The sequence below is a fragment of the Platichthys flesus genome, chromosome 5, assembly GCF_949316205.1.
Source record: "Platichthys flesus chromosome 5, fPlaFle2.1, whole genome shotgun sequence".
Taxonomy (NCBI): Eukaryota; Metazoa; Chordata; class Actinopteri; order Pleuronectiformes; family Pleuronectidae; genus Platichthys; species Platichthys flesus.
In genome coordinates, this window is record NC_084949.1 from 4,678,115 (window position 1) to 4,695,667 (window position 17,553).

Consider the following 17,553-nt stretch of genomic DNA (forward strand, 5'->3'; position numbering starts at 1 on the left):
TCTGTAGCAGATACCTATAGTTGACCTATTTGAGTATTTTATTTTTTTTTATCTTATACAACTACATATTCATAACTTATATAACAAAAAAACATATATTTTCTTATATGAGGCCCTGTTTAAGGTGAATCTACCTTAACTTACAGGGTTAGGGTTAGGATAAGTAAGAGATAATATTTAGCTAATTTAAAGAAGTTGACCCAGATATTTTAAAGGTTTGTGCTGCTGTCGGACAATCTTGTGTCAAATTGCGTTGGTTCTAGAACTAAGTCTCCTGTCATGAATGTGTGCATAACCCTGAGATATTTATACATAAATGATCAATTTCGTTGTTTGTTTGTACTATGACTTCTCTGATTCCTATCTTATTTAGGAACGGTTTTCCGCCACCTTTCCTAGTGTGTTTCTCCTGTGGAAAGTTATCCCTGCCTCCCTTGTGTATATAAGCTTTGTCTCAATCGGGAGGCTGCATCCTCCTACACGTCCCACGAAGGCCGCCTCCTTCATGGGTCAAGAAGACTGCTGTGATCGCCGCCACCAGCTGGCAACCAATTGTGACTGTTGTCTAGCAACAAAGCTGCTGTTCGAACTGCCAAAACAGTTTAATGCCTCTTGAATAGTATTTTTTGTCACATTAGCTGTACCGTTGAGATGAAGTGTGATACTCAAGCATTACACTTCCGGTCGCTCACCAGTGCCATTACCAATTTGAAAAATGGTTCATGACTGAAGTGCAATTAATGGGATATGTTGGGCCAAGAAGGATCCAGCTGCTGGAGCCTTTGTTTCTCGGGGGAGGAGAAGGAGCATTTAATGGATCCTTCAAGTTTTGAGACACAGCTCGAGTCTCCGTGTATCCCTTTGTCTTTGTCAGGTCGGAGGTCCGGTCTTGTTTGCTCATTTTTTTTGGATCCCTTCTGCCCCTGCTAGCCTGTTTTGTGTTTGTTTGTTTTAAATTCTCCTTCACCAGCTTTTGATTGCATTTTGCCTGCATTGAGGTCCTCCTGCTGGAACGTGACAGATGCATCACATTGCATTCAGCACAAGAGAAATTGCTCAATGGTAGTGGGTGTAAAAGTGGTGCACTAGTAGTCAGTAAGTAAGTAATATCATGGATGTTTCCAGAGGTTCACACTACCTGAACCTTGATCTGAATCTTTGCTGAACATTATCCTCCTGCTGTCAAGCATTTTTCAGAGAAATGTAATCAATGACATCCACATATTTCACAGTTGTGCTGTTTCATGTGAGTGAACCGCTCCGTTACAAACACCTAATCAGATATTAAGAGCAGTGAAAAAAAATCGGTGAGAAGTAGAGACCTGATATTTGTCCTTCTCTCTCTGCCTGTCTTCTCTGTCTGTCTGTCTGTCTGCCAGTCTGTCTTGCCTTGGTTTCAGCTCCAAAGCAGCTGCTTACCAATGGCCAGCAGTGGCTTTGAAGACATTCCCCGCTATGCTGAATCCTGATTGGGTCAGTGTGATAAGATGCACTGCAATGTCTGACAGCTGTGCACCAGAGACCGTGTTGATGGAGGGGAGGCAGAGTCAGAGAGACGGCCTAGGTGGGAGAGATGAGGAAGAGGTAGCTCGAGACAGATGAATAAAAAAAAAGAGCGAGGTGTGAGAACGGAAAATGGTGAAGGGGAAGAGAGGAGAATGGAAAGCTAGAAAATAGGAATGCTCAGAGACCGGGGTGAGAAAAAGACAGGATGTTTAAAGCCGCATGTCTGATATTAAACCTCAGGGTGTCGGCTACGAGGCAGCTGAGGTTTGTCACTGACGGTTGGGATGGGGAGGAGAAATGAGGGGTCTCTGTTACTCTCTGTCAGAGAGGAGAATTGAAATAACGAATAGTACAATCTGTAGCTAACAATCTGCACCACTGCCCTTCAACAGCCATGATTTACCACCATGCCCCCTGTGTACTATATGTTCTGCAACTATGTAGCATAGTATGCCTGCATGTCATTAATAAATGCATAAACCTATAGCTGATGTGTGCACAGAGGAAAAACACATACACTCCTGTGACATTTGAGCTGAAGCAAAATATCAACATCATTGATTCACTGCTCATCTCGCCAACAAATCACTGTTGCCTCGCCTGCAGTAAAAACACCACATTACACTCTGATGCAAATGAGCTGTAGTGGCTGTGATGCATGGACGTGGATGTGGTGTCTTCAGCCGATGCAAGCCGCCACCACTCATGTTGATCTACTCCAGCACCAGCATGTGCGTTATACGGCTTATGAATGGCCCGGGAGACGAGGCTTTACCCTAGGCTGCGGTGAAAGAGCCCATAGGCCACGGGTTCTTTAGAGTGAGTAATGGTGTGTGTGAGTGCGCCTGCTGTGTGCATGGTGTGGCTGCGTGGGAGTTGACGGTTTTACCCCCGTAACGAGAGAGCTTGATGGCGTATTACGAATATGAAAAAGCCACAAAGTCGTGAGCACAAACACAGAGGGTAGCATGCGGAGAGGATCTCCGGGGAGCAGAGTGAAATGTGAGCGACTAGGCGCACACGTGAGCGGGTTAACGACACTGGAGCTGCTGAGGAGATGTCAGGGCCGAGATGAGAGGCTGATGCTTCAGATCAGCATGTGATTAACTCAGGGGCTTGAACCTGTGAGCTGCGTCCATTATTTCCTCAGGGTTTATGACGAGTGCTTTTGAGCATAATTGTGTGCATGTATGAATAATAGAAAGAAACAGTATACGCAGTAAAGTGTGTGGGAGTATCTGTGAATTAATACAACACACAGTTTTATTGAAGAGCTAGACAGCTGGACAATGAAGCAATGTCTTCTGATCAATCGTGAGTTCAGCTCTTGCAGGTCCTGACACTACAAATAAAGCATTAAAAAACCTTATCTACATAGGTTTAATTTCCCAACAAGGTCACAAGTGATGTTTTCAAGTAGTGCTGGGAGATATGGCCAGAAATCATATCAAAATAAAACTACAAAACTTCCAACAAAAAAATCTGTAAATATCAGTTATTATCACAATAATTGTCACATTATTTTTAGCAACAAAATGTACAGATCCAAGGTCCATCAATACTATGTTATGTCTCCACACTGTGCTTACACCATGCAGAAGCATTATATACATATATATTGGATTGGACTTTTGTTATATTGCTATTGATGAAATTAATGTTGTGATGATTATTGATATTGTTTTAATGCCCATTCAGCCTTATAAACTCTAAACCTTCAGCACAGTCAGGAATAAAATTCTGGCAAGGAATCCCAGGGTATACTGAATCCCTTTCTACCTCTTCCTCTGACTATAACACAATTGATGTACATTTGTATGTAATTATTTATATATATTATTCATCAATACTACAAAATATGGCTGATACTGGAATACGCCTGTGAATTAATAAGGAATGTTAACTGCCCGTTGTTGCTGAAGCCCTAAAAAACCATGACCTGCTCAGTGTCCTCAAATGTCGCTCCGGCCTGACAGATTTAAATAATAGCTGTGCAGACCCAGTCAGATGGATGTCATGACATCACGTCTGGGCTATAGCCTCTATTCCACCTGCTTCTGCAATGCAATCTTTCATTCAGCATAACTTTCATTAACCTTGCAAAGCAGAGAATCCATCTTGCCAGGCTCGGAGAAATTTGCATGTGGCCGGACCACAGTGGTTCGAACCAATCAGGATCCTGTGCGACATCGAAAGTCACTAGTCAACAGAATTCAGAGATGTTTTTTAAAACTCTAATAGAAAAGTAACTATTTAGGCCTGGCTGGTTTCTGACCTGCTCTCCTTCACCATGCTGTACAACAACAATCCTTCTCTTAATATGAGCGTCCCAACAATAAGCGCTGAAAAAGGTTGTTTTTGTGATAACGTGAGTCATTTATTAGCTAACTCTAACTGCAATCTCACTACATCCACAAAGAAGAAAAAGTGTTGCTTAGCACCAGCAGCTTCTTCTTTATCTTTGTGAAGCAGTGAGCGGTGCAGAAAATAAAGTTCATGCTGAAAAGGTTACCTGATAAACAGTGATGAGTGAGGTGATATTGTAATAAAGGTAAAGTAAAAATCCTTTATTCCATAAGTTACTGAATCCTACCCACAGCACAACTCATGTTTGAAGAAGTCAAAGTCGGAGGTCAAGCCCTGCCTGCTCTGAGAGACAGACTGAAATCTCAGCAGCCAGAAGAATAGACGATCCGATTCAGTCCATTCACTGAGTGATGGCACTCAGTGAATGATTGGCTGAGTTCGTCGTGATGAGATGCTCTGAGCACTGTCTATCCAACGCTCTCACTCCGATTAGTAATATTTATCAGCATCTGCAAACAATTGCGCCGATACACAATGAGACTCATCTGTTTGCTCAGTTAAACCGACGATACAACTTTCCAGGTTTTAGAGATCTCTACACTTTCACAGCTTTTGAATTAAAGGAGACGCTGATTAATAAAACAATAAAGGGAGAGTAATCTTGATTTTGAAGAAGCCTGAGCACAACATGCAACATGTCTGAATCATTTAAAATGTTCCTTACTTCACTAACACTTCCTAGTGGACTGAACCAGCCAATGGGAAAATATTGATGTAACCCAAAACATTGAGCAAGTTACAATAAAAATGTGTCTTTTTTTGTAATACCTTGATTAACCACATTTGAATTCACATGCTATTAAATATGATCTGTCCTTGCGACAAACTTATTTTTTTAATTTGAAACTCTTGTGCAGAAGTAGTGTGTCCACTTACCAATGGTTTGAGGTTCAATCCCATTTCCTCCATTCTGCTTGTCAAGTGTCCTTGGCCGAGATACTGAACCCCAAATTAACCCTACTGGGGGAGCGTGATAGACATGTGATAGAGAAAGTGCTGTGTGTGTGTGAATTGGTGAATCGCAAGGTTCCTTGAGTAGTGTCTCCATGGGTATGAGTGTGTGTGTGTGTGTGTGTGTGTGTGTGTGTGTATGTGTGTGTGTGTGTGTGTGTGTTTGTGTATGTGTGTGTATCGGATAAATGCCTGTTCTTGTAAAGATTCCTGAATACTTTAACAACAGTTCATTGCTAAACAGCAGAGTTCAGGTGAGAATCTCATTAAAGTCTAAAGGCTGCAGTCAGTGGGAAAGGCTTCTGAGAGTGTTAATCCCACTACTGACGAAGTCGAGCCTTGCTGCTGACTGAAGAACCTTACAAGGGGGAGCACAGCAGCCCGCTGGCAGCGACCATGGAGTTGCTAAGCAGGGGTGGACTTCACATAACAGCCACTCAATGAAAACAAAAGCAGAGGCCCCGTCTGCTGAGCCTCTCTTCCCCTTGCCGGAAAATCTAATAACCGATGTTCGCAGCATCTCCTCTGCCTCGTCCAAGGCTGACGCATCCTTATTACAATAGATTGGCCTCAATTGATTTGTCTTTAGAAGCCTCAGGGAAAAAAAAGAGGCCGAATTGATTTTCTGGTTTACAGCAGAGGCATGGGAAAAGTTTGTGCGTGGGGTGAAGTGGAAGGCAAGACACCTGGACGGCTTGTACAAGTGAGTGTGTGCAAAGGTAGATCGTACAGGTGTGTTCATGTGATGCTGGTGTGAGTGAGTGTGTTTGTGTATGAATGTGTGTGTGTGATTGTGTGTGCTCCGTGCCAGCGCTTCCACTGGAGATAAACAAGTACATTTATCTGATACTGCAGCAGCTCACCTGTCATTTTAACTCAAGTGCCAGGAGATGTTGGTCCACTCATCTATCAATCTCTCTCTCTCTCTCACACGCCCACCCACCCCCACCCCCCCACACAACCACCCCACCCATCCGCACCGCCCCCCCCCCCCACCCCCCACAAACACACACACAACGAGGCAATGAGGCTGCTGTCTGTGGTAAAGTTAAAAGACGAATCACGTTATTCTTCTTTGAATGTGATTCAGTTTCACATTTACAATGAGCTGATTCTTTTGACCAAGGTGAATTGAAATTGAACAACAACAGAACTTTTTAATCTCGAATCAAAGTTACTTATTACAATTGTCCAAAAACTTAACTGTGATTCAATGCTTTAAAAAGCTTGTATTGAACATCAACAGTGAGAAAAAATGATTAAATTACAAATTTGAAATGTATGAGTCAAGCCTCCTGAATCTTGAATCCAGCAATTCCTGTAATGAAACTTGATGTAAAGTTTCATTAAAACTCTTTTGGCTGTAAAATGTCCTCAAGAATCGAATTCAGTTCAAAATACAGCTTTTCTGTCAGTGTTTTATCCCTATAAGGGCTAAGAGACAATCTTTTGCAAGCCTTTGTGATCCCTGCCCATGTCTGGGGAGGCACACACCAATGATCAGAGACGAAACACACAAGTTAGCAAGCGCCTCGCCGAAACGTCGTCTTCTAGCAGTTGTCAGGCTTTAATACCCTTCAAGATAATCCTGATGACATCAAGAGACACTTTGTCCACAGCCAGAGCAGGACTTTCGGTGGCAAGAAAATGACCTTTAAAATCACAGGAGCCAGTTTCCCAGAAAATTGTATTTTTATGTCTCCATACTTGCCACAGTAGTAGCCAGAGGCATGATGCTTTCATCTGTCTGAGGGAAACATATTAACTTGGACTCAAGGATTAACGGATTCGATTTTGGAGGTCAAGGTTCAAGGTATTTTACCACAAAAGACATTTAATAACTTTCATAGTTATTAAATGTCAACTGCAATTTGCATAGTAAACAACAGCTAGGCCGTTGTATTTATTGAACTAATGATTAAATATTGCTTTAACTGTACTTCATAATGCAGAAGTCTTTACATCAAATGAGCCCTCTGAAGATTAAATAAACTGTAAATGATTTAGTAGTTAGTGGACTGTCAGAAAAATAATTGGCTTACATTTTAACAATAGGTCATTAAGCTCCTTAGAAATATTCTTGGTTTATCGTTAAAATTTATCGAGTGATTTTAGGATTTTGACTGTGACACACAAAACACTTTTCATTTCACGACCTTACCTTAGTATATAAACAAGCAAATCAAGACAGTAATTAAATTAAAGGACCAGTGTGTCAGATGTACAGGATATTTGAGCAAAGATTTTATGATTCTAATTATGTTTTAAGTAGTGTGTAATCACCTTGAAGTAAAATTCATTGTATTTTAGTTAGCTACTATTGAACCTTTATATCTACATATAATGAGGAGCATGAAGACCAAACACTAGATCCAGTAAGGGTCTTTTTTAAAGTTTACCTCAATATGAAAAAGAGGGTGTAGGTTTGTTGTAATATCAAACATCACCACTAGGTCTCACTAAATCCTACGCACAGAACCTTTAATTGCAAAAAAATATGAATCTTTACTTACAGCCTTAAACTCAACACAATAATTGTACCACAAGTGCATACAATCAATTAAACCGACTTTTTCATATTCATGTTTTCTTTAGTTAGGTTTACATGTATGTGCTTAATGTCAGTAAATATGTGGATTTCTATCAACTTTTCTTTTAACAATCGTTTTCAAGAAGCCAACTCTGATTTATCAAGACAATCCATTTGTGTTCGGTGTAATGATTTTGTCACTTTGCCTGTTGTTCTTGTCAGCTACTTTTTTACAGACACAGCTGACATGTGTTTGTATTTGATTCTTCACAGTCAGCACTCTCTGTACGAGTGAAGGCAGGTAACAGTGAGTGACAGGATGACATGAAGGATGTGTCTGCGGTGCAGGAAGCAGAAGCATGGACCGAAACGCCAAGGTGTGTTTTGAAAAATCTGTTATCTCATCTTCCATCTCAGCCAGGCGTAAAGACTTTACAATCTTCCATCTTATTTATCCCTTGGTTTTGTTCGGTTCAGCTTGAAAATGTGCACAAGCTGGTGGAAACATATGAAGTAAAAATGCTCCTGCCTTCATGCGTTTACACAAACAAGCTCTTTCCACACAGTTCAATGTGTAAAGCTCCAGACCACTCACTAACATCATCTACCAGGAGTACACACAGTCACAGGAAAAGGTCAAAGCATAACGAGAGCAATGAGAAACAGACAAGTGAATATTCTATTGATTCAATCATCTAAGAGTGTCTCTCCCCGGCCTCCGGTCCGTTCTTCTGCGGTAGCGTCTCTGAACGCAGCAGTTGGCTGCTTCAGTCTGTGGCGCGGCTCATCCTCCACAAGTCAACCGGCTCAGGCTGTGATTTACAGTCACGCAGCTGCTGTAATAGACAGTGTTACGTTACGACAGGGGTTTGCGGGTAACTTAATTGTTTGCAGTGACACTGTTAAGATTCACAGCTGTTGGGCAGCCACAGGGATTTTTCTAACACACTGACTCAGTGCTTCTTTGATTCCTCCTGAAGCAATCAGGGTAGGTGGCGGGGATTCAGAACAGCCAAGTGACAATGCGAACAATTTAACAGTGCTTGTGTTTAACTCAGATAAAAGTCTTGCTCCTTAGAACATTGTTTGTTGTCATTGGCAAACTGCGCCCCACCCTGTCGATCAAAAACCAAATGGAGAGATGTTTGCTACAGCTCGTTTTCTGCGTCTGCCCCCTCCCTAGACCCCATCCACATATCCCCCGCTCTTTTGCCCTTTCCCTCTGTCTTCCCATCTCTCATTCCTGGGGCTCAGCGATTGTTCTTGTTATCGCTGAGGAGTGCACAGGGTTTTGTGTCAGTGTGTTTGATGACGAGGTGGCAGTGGTGAAAAATGAGGCAGGTGGTGGCAATTCATCAACACTTGAGCAGCGCTTGGTGGCGTTCTGGCAGAGAGAGGCGAGGCGGCGCTTAACGCGACACTGAAGGTTTTTCAGTGTAAGGCCGGGAAAGATGAAATGGATGCGGTTTCTCCTCCGCTGCATCAGACAGACAGCAGGGAGGATGGATAAAGAGAGGAGGAGGAAGAGGGAGGGGAGGGAAGAGGGAATGGTCTTTTCTCTGCAGGCCTCCACATCACGCAGCTGCTTTTCTCCCCCTGCAACTCCCTCCACATCATCCCCTTCACAACCTTCCTCCACTCAGGCAGTCTTCAAAGGTGTGCTCTATAAATGTGCAATGTGCACTTTTTACTTTTGTCTTATTCCTATGCACTTTGTATCTCTGTTGGCATGGAAACAGATGAACGAATACCAATAAAACTGAATGAAACTCTGTCACAGTCCAATGAGGCCATATCTGTGCATCTACTCCTCTTGCTCCCACCCACCCTTTAACTTTCAACCGTTTCTTGATTTATCTCCCTACCTGTCATCTCTGCTCCCTACCCCCTGAATCAGCATGTAAACACACACACACAGACACACTCACACACACACACACGCACACGCACATGCACATGCACACGCACACGCACTCGCACAAGCCCCTTCACAATAACACTTTCTGACCTTTTTTTGCAATTTATCTCCTCCCTCCTATCTATCATTGCATAAACACACTAATACAGATACAGTATAAACACATACATCGCTGTGGAGCCGAGCCAGTAAAACTATAACCAGTGAGGAAACAATAAGTGGAGATGGTGAAACAAGGTCAACACGACTAAACTGGAGGAAAATAGAAGAAACACTCTGGGGCAGGGGTCTTCAACGTTTTTCAGGCCAAGGACCCCAAACTGGTGGAGAGATGGAGCAGGGACCCCCTATATATTTTGTATGAAATTGTGTTTTTTATTAATCTGGGCCTAGTGACATATATAAACATAGCTACCCCGTTATTGTGCATTCAATACTAAGATATTCAAATATAACACAGGCTCATATATTCATGTTTTTAATTTAAACATGTGCTACATACCGTTTGGCCATGCCACTGCCATTTATAATTATTCATCTTGAATACGACGCTGAGCTATTAAAGTAATTCACAGATTCATGTTTTTATTTTAAACATACATGTAGAAGAGACAGTGAATCCTCAAGCCATCTGTGGATGGCACACATACTCCCACATTAGTGAGATGTTCGACCCTGATGGGTAGCACACAACTTATCTAACCTTTGACGGATGGAGGTTGTCAGGCAGAGGGTCAAATCAGCCTCTCAATATGTTGGATGCATGTTAATGTGTATTTAAACACATCTAAATTAGTGGGAAAAAAATTGGTTAGAAAATTTATATATTTTTTTTTAAATATTAAAAAAAATCGAATCAACCAAACATTTTGCGACCCCCCTGCAGTACCTCCGCGGACCCCCTAGGGGTCGCGGACCCCCTTGTTGAAGACCTCTGCTCTGGGGGATTGTAAAGTGGAGGAGAATGTCTCAATCATAAATGTAGCCATAATTTCAACAACTATTGAACAGTGGAAGATGAGGGAGGATGAGGAGGAGAGGGCGAAGACGCATGAAACACCCTGTCCAACTTGTCTTTGTTTACAACCTTGTTTAAAGCAGTGTTGTTCTGTGTTTCTGGCTGCATGCAGAAAACAGACAGGTGACCAAACTCTCTCTCTCTCTCACACTCACACACACACACACACACACACACACACACACACAGACACAGACACACACACACACACACACACACACACACACACACACACACAAACACACACACACACACACACACTTTTATGCAAATATTTGGGTGTATACATCCAGCAGGAGTAATTTATATATGCCTTTAGTTTCCAAGTGAGTCTGGCTAACCAGAACTTTGTGTTGCTTTTATTCTGTTGTCTTGTTCCCAGAACTCAGTATAACATTATTCTTTAGTAGTAAAAAACAAACAAAAAATGCACTAGAAGATAGGAATCTTACATATCATATTTAACAATTTACTTCCGGAATTCACTTAGTGTGTCTGCATGAAAGAGAAAAAGAGTGCAAGAACAGAGGGACAGAGCGCAGGGGACAGACCGAGAGGAGAAAAATATATCATTAAAGCTTTGTGCCCCTGAGTCACCTTAACATGTTTTATTTGTCGTCCCTTAGAAGCAGAGTCGGCATCAGAACTGTTTACTTCACGGACTGGGTCAGTCTGGGGCGAACACCTGGTACACACTGCAAAAGACTGTAGTCCTTCAGGACACAGACACACACACACACACACACACACACACACACACACACACGCAGGATTGTGCAGCCATCCTTATAAGGACTTTTCAATGTCTTCCAGTGAATTTGGAGAGATTAACCATCTTTCTGTTCTATTGGAGAAACAGCAGAGTTAAAAGGTTTCTCCCTCTTTTTGTCAAGTTAAATTAACTGTCATGGAAAAAAAATCTAATTTTCAATTAATGATCAAAAGGCTAAAAGTTACTGCCTGATCACCAGAACTGCAAATTTCTGAAACTAAGTGATTACAGAAAGACAGCCATGCTGATCACTACCCCCCTGCTTTATATGCATGGGGTGTAACTTTGTCTAGTATGGGTATAACCCTACTGAGTGAGATCTCTGACTTTATGACTCTTACTGGGCTGGTTGAACCACATTTTAGCTTTTAGCATCATCGGACTCAACACTTCCAGCCACCAGTGTCACTGTGCAGCAAAAGTTACCTGTGAACACTCACAGTATCCCGATTCAAATGGATATAAACCCGTCATGTTCCTGAGACTGTTCTCTTGCCTTGTGTTAAAGCTCCGGAGCTAATTCAGAAGTAGTGAGTCCTCCTCAAACTGTTCTACAATATACTGTAACTTTGTATTGCCTGTGTGCTGGATGTTGTGCACAGAGCTTTTTTTATAAAAGTCTGTTAATACAAATAATGTAATTATCTAAATAATTTGGTATGACAGACATCCCCCCCACTGACTGCAACAGAGCCCCGGTCCTGGTTTATTCAAAGTTTAATAATATGGAATGTACTAAAGCGTGTCAAAACAGACAGACATTTTTGGAATGAGAAGGTCGATTGACACAGATTTCCATTAAAGTCTTAAGAAAACTCCTGACACCTGACAGATTTAGTGTGAATCAAACTGGAGACATTTACCTTTTTCCTGTCTGACCAACCAAAAGTCTAAACCGACATGACCTGTGACAAAAACACATGTGCACACACCTTCACACATGGCGGCCAGAAGGAGATAATTCAACCTTAACAGGTTAATCTGAATCGGTCCAACTCGAGGTGAGGTGATGGTATTTATAAATGTCAGGCTGACACTGGATATGGTGTCTCTGAGGTGGAAGAAAGAGACAGGGGAAGGAGAAGAAACATTGACTGCACCTCAGTCCATCAGTTAATACTGAGGCTGAGTAGATCCTACAGCAACAAGCAATGTCCTTGTACCACTATTACTTTTTAATGAGAGCCGCCTCGGGCCGACTGCCTCCACAACATGCTCCATGACATTTTAGAAATGTTTTTGAAAAGGGCAGTAAAGTTTGTACTACAGCATGAATTGAATTAATACAATCCCCATAGTTGACCCTGGATGGTTACTTGATAGTTTGAGATAACTGTTAATATGGGATTTAAAGATCTGCCACAATAAACCATGAAGACAACTCACACTCACAGACATTGATCATTTCTAAAAAAGGGAGAATGTAAGTTAATGTGAGGATCTTAAATAAGATCACATCCTTCACTTCATTACTTTTGATGCCTCCGCGACAGCTGGGGATTTGATTTTGCTGGTCAAAGGTCAAGTCTGTGATATCTTAAAATCATCTTAAGGGAATGTCTTCAAATTTGGTACAAACATTAACTTAGACTCAAAGATGAACTGATAACATTTTGCTGGTTGAAGGTAAAAAGGTCAAGGTTACAAGACCTTGCGTTGTTTTGGTCTCGTTATATCAGGAATTCCCAAAGCAAATGTGATTACATTTTGCACAAACATTGATTTGGACTCTAGGATGATCTAATAGAATTCGGAGGTCGAAATCAGAGGTCAAGGACCCTGTGACTTCACAAAGCACATTTTGTATCATGTGAATGTGATAACTCCGGAACGCCTTGAGGCAAACCTTTCACATTTGGCACAAAGATTCACTTGAACTTGGATTTTAGGTCAAAGGTTAAGGTCAAAGTGACCTCATGTTCCTGTGAATGTTATTGACTAACCAAGGAATTTCCTTACATCTGGCAAAACTCACTTTGACTAAATGGCCTGATAAGGATTTGGCACACATGTTCACTTGGACAGACTGATTAATCAGATTTCGGTGGTCAAAGGTCAAGGTGGCCTCAAAGAACTTGTTTCCAGTCTCTTGGATGTGATATCTCAAGACGGCTAAAGATAATTTCTTCGACATTTGATCAGTTGTCGCTTGGACTCAAAGATAATTTGATTTAATTTCAGTGTTCTAAGGTCACAGCAACATATGAATACCACAAATAGTTATTTTAAAATACAAAAGAGAAGAAATGACAATTTCTGTTCAAAATACTTGATACTGTGGATAAAGAACTTAATATTGCATTTATATTCTGGTATTAACTGTAATCTGTTGATTAAAAGGATTTCTTTGCTTTTTAATAGGTAATCTGAAATTTGTTTATTTGTTACAGCAAAATGACTTTTGCAGCTATTAAATCCAGGAACGAGCAGCATATCACTCTGTCACTAGCCACTGATGTCTTCACTCCTCTTTTTCTCTCTCTCACAGGCATTGATTTTCCCATGCTCGTTCCCTTCCTCCCTCCGCACCCCTGTTGATTCCTTCCTCTGTTCGGATCTCTTCATCTCCTCGCCTGCTGCTCCATCTTTCATGTCTTTCTCCTCTCTCTTTGACATAGACAGAGAATCTGCCTCCCTGGGACACGGACCACAGTCTGCTGTGGAGCCGCTCGACCCCCAGGGCCGGTGTGCAGGGGAACACTGGGAAGATCCTTACCCATTTCTTGGAGGAGAATGTTTCCAAAATAGGGACTTCATTAAAGACACCTTGAAGAGACATAACAATTTGTGTATTGACACGTCAACAATCATTACCTGGTAGCATATAGAGAGCTCAGGAGGAAACTCCAAAGCAAAAGACATTTGATGGATTTTCAGAAACATTTCAATGATTTAAAAAGAAAACAAAGGTCACACAGTTTTCATAAAAACTGTTTCTCCTTGCAAAGCTATTTTCCATGCCCCGTCAGGAATGTAATGAGGCAACTCCACAATATCCAAAAATCATTTCACTCCTTTTGTAACAAACTCATTTTCTTCGGGTGCTGGAGGCTTGAACATCTCTAAAAACATCACCATCACAACAATACATGAAAACTAAAAAGCATTCAGAGACAAGCGTCCGTCAAGGCCACACATCACACAGAAGGCACAAAACAGGGATCTGAAAAAAGCGTTTGCCTCTTATCACGTAAACGTTGGGATAAAAACAAACTTGTTGTAACTCTGACCCATGCGTACAAACATTTTGTAGACGGTAAAAACATGATATAGACGTGAGGTGGGGAATTGAACACAGATTCTGGATCCACTTTATCACTCGCCATATGAACCCTAAATTGAAAAAGATATAAAACAGCATAAAAATCCCGTTCCGATTCCATTAAACAGCAGAGTTAAAGAGCCGAGTCATTAATAGTTTTTAAATAATGTCTTCACACTGTGAACTGTTAACACTGTGTGTGTATCATCAAGTCCGACTTTAGTTTTCATACAGTTTGTTTATGTGTGTAAAATCGCTGCAGTGAAAGTGACTGGAGATCACAAAATTGTTTACATTTTTGCCTCCACCTTGAATGACATTTATTTATTTTTTATTTCATCAACAAAAGCATGATGATTTACTGCAGGACTCCTTAAGTTTCAATAGTTACAAGTCAAGAAATTAAGCACAATAACCTACGAACTTGAATTTCAGTGAAATTTTGGACATAAATCACCCAAGTAATAAAAAAACAAAAATCTCACTTTCATTAAAAAAACATTGATTATGAAATCTTACTTGCAGATAAATCCCGTAGGATTACCACAACTTTTTTGTGGCAATAGACGATGCCACTGGGGTCTCCCAAACACAGCCAGAGATAAACCAGTTGCTTTCAGCATTTTTTAATTCTTCGTCAAGTAACAAATTCAAACACAACATTAATGGTCCAGCAATCTCAGCTGGCACAGTGCTGCACTGTATGCATGTGTGTGTGAATGGATGGACGGCAGGATTAGAGCAGGCACTACGCTAGTATGAGAAATCACAGGATCACATGTATAGCCCACATGCTTCTGTTGCTACTGGTCAGGACATCTGATCCAACGTGTGTGTGCAGCCTGTTGAGTGAGGGAGTGATTGAGTGAGAGGGTAGTGCTGGGTTAGGGCCTGGAGGAACCTGCTGCAGCCCTGCCTACTCAGCACAAAGCCTCTCTTCCTGTCTCAGTCTCTTTGTGGAGAGGCTGATCAAAGCGAGCAGTGCACTCAGAGGATTCACCACATCAGGGAGCTGCTGAGCGGATCAACATGGACACCCCATTATGCTTCCCAGTGGGGCTCGCTGAGGGATGGGAGTGTGCACACATCCTCTTGTGAACAAGTGTGAGTGCACATATAAACATATGAGTGTGAGTGAACATGAGGAGCTGCATCTGGATCCCCAATGTTCAATTCTGTGCATGTTTGAAAATACTAAGGGGTGAATGATGATTGGGTTTTCGGAGTTTCTGAGTCGTGCTAACGGGCCTCAGCTTTGATCGGTAATGAGAAGGCTGGGCCGAACCGAGCGGCGCTGCCTGTTATTTCAGATGAGAGTCACAGGATCAAAGCCGTGTTTCTCTCCTCGTCACTGCTTCTCTCTCTCTGCCTGTGCATCTCTGCCTAACCTCGAGCGTCCTTGCATCACCTCTGCCCCATGCTCAACCCTCCCAAAATGCAGAGAACCTGTCGGAGCAGATTAAACTCCCAAACTTTCCACCTCTCGTGCTGCAGAATAGAGTTGTACACTGTCACCGAAACAGTAAGCCAGGGTTACAGCCCCACTCTTAAAACAACAGTGAGTCTCCAGAAGCTGAATGGTTGTTTTTACATGACCTCTGACCTCCCTGCTGACAGAGGACGTGAAATGACGGCGCAGTGGTCTAGTGGCAGAAACTTGGACTATTATATATGGGCAGAGAAGGTCTCTGGTTCGTCTCTGGTTCGACTCCACGGAGAGACAACAAAAGACGAGCCTGGATTGATCTGTCCAAAAATCCAAGAGTCTCCCTACCCTGTCTAGTGCCCTTGAGCAAGGCACCTTACTCCCCCAACATCTGCTCCCCGAGCGCCGTACATGGTTGCTCACTGCTCTGTGTGTCCTGCACCAGATGGGTCAAAAGCAGAAGTTAAATTTCCCTACCTGCATGAGTGTGCCTTTGCATGTCTGTGCATGTGTTTGGGACTAATAAATGCATCTTAATCTTAATCTTAACACAACTAAAGTTTTAGTCATGTTATGGTAGAAAGAACAATAAATCATCAGGATGGGGCTGTGGATCATTGTTAGAGTGGTCGTCCTCTAAACAGAAGGTCGTGGTTTGATCCCCATCTTCCCCATCCAAAGTGAACTACCCCACAATACCACAGAGAAAAGTGATAGATGCACTGTATGAATGTGTGTGTGAATGGGTGAAAGGCAAACACTGTACTGTAAAGCTCTATGAGCGGTCATCAAGAAAAGCTCTTAAATACAGACCATTTACCATGATCCATTATGAGTGACCACTGCGTGTTTTAGTTTTGTCATACGTCAAAGTTATTGCAGAGACGGAGCCAAGAGTAAATGTAATGCATTAAATGGTAACCAATAGGAAATTCAGGATTTCCTTGGGTTTGAACATTGAGGGAATAATTTGGGTTAATGTAAATACAGAAGTCATCAAAACGTATAACATAAGTGTACTTGTTTTTTAACATTTTTATAAAGAATGGCTACATATAGTATATGTTTAATTTCACGGGTTTAATCTTATCTTGTGCAAATGGAGCATGAATTCTTCTTGTGCACATTTAACAGTTTTCTGATGACACCAGCATTTATCCTCCTCAACACTTAATTTGTTTAATTTAAACAGCGAAGTAGATGCGACTGTTTTGGCTTTTTAACAACCTGGGTTTACTGTAGGATTAGGGGGAATTCTTCAGTGACTCACTGCTGTGGCTTTTAATCCTATTTAAGACTGTATAAATTACTCTTCTCACCATGCGCCAAAGTAACACGAGCAAAGTTGCACGTGTGAAAGTGCGCTCAGGAAAGTGAGAATAGAGACGTGCATGATGAAGACTTTGTCACTTACCTCATTCTCTGATTTCTGTGTCTGCAGGTGAGAAGTGTATGCGTAGGTATTCTCTGGAGCGACAGTCGGCCTGTGGAAGAGGAGAGGAGGAACACAGGTGGAGGGGGAGAGAGGGAAAAAAGAAGTGAAAAAGAGGGCGAGATTCCACATTTAACAATATTTCACACAGCGTTTGCAATTTGTCAGCTTCTCAAAGCCGAGCAGGAACGTCCTTGATCACTGAACACGTTCGTCTGAAGTCTGAGATTAATATTAAGTGCCTTGATGCTGACTTCACACACAGAGCAAACTGAGCCTGTGTGTTTGCTGCCAAATCTGACAAACAACACAAATCATTATCTGACAAATCAGTTGTTGTACAAATGTCTCTGAGGCAGCATCTCCATCTA

At 41.9% G+C, this 17,553-nt stretch overlaps 1 protein-coding gene across 4 annotated transcripts in view; it reads right to left on the minus strand.

Annotated features, from left to right (window-relative positions):
- Window positions 1-17,553, minus strand: part of LOC133954239 (endonuclease V-like) — a 68,437-nt gene that overhangs the window by 15,450 nt on the left and 35,434 nt on the right. For 2 of the 4 annotated variants that reach the window (XM_062388583.1, XM_062388588.1), the window contains exon 8: window positions 17,165-17,234. In XM_062388583.1, the coding sequence (XP_062244567.1) occupies window positions 17,166-17,234 (69 nt within the window). In that variant the 3' untranslated portion in view covers window position 17,165. The other 2 variants (XM_062388585.1, XM_062388584.1) reach the window with 2 other exon arrangements.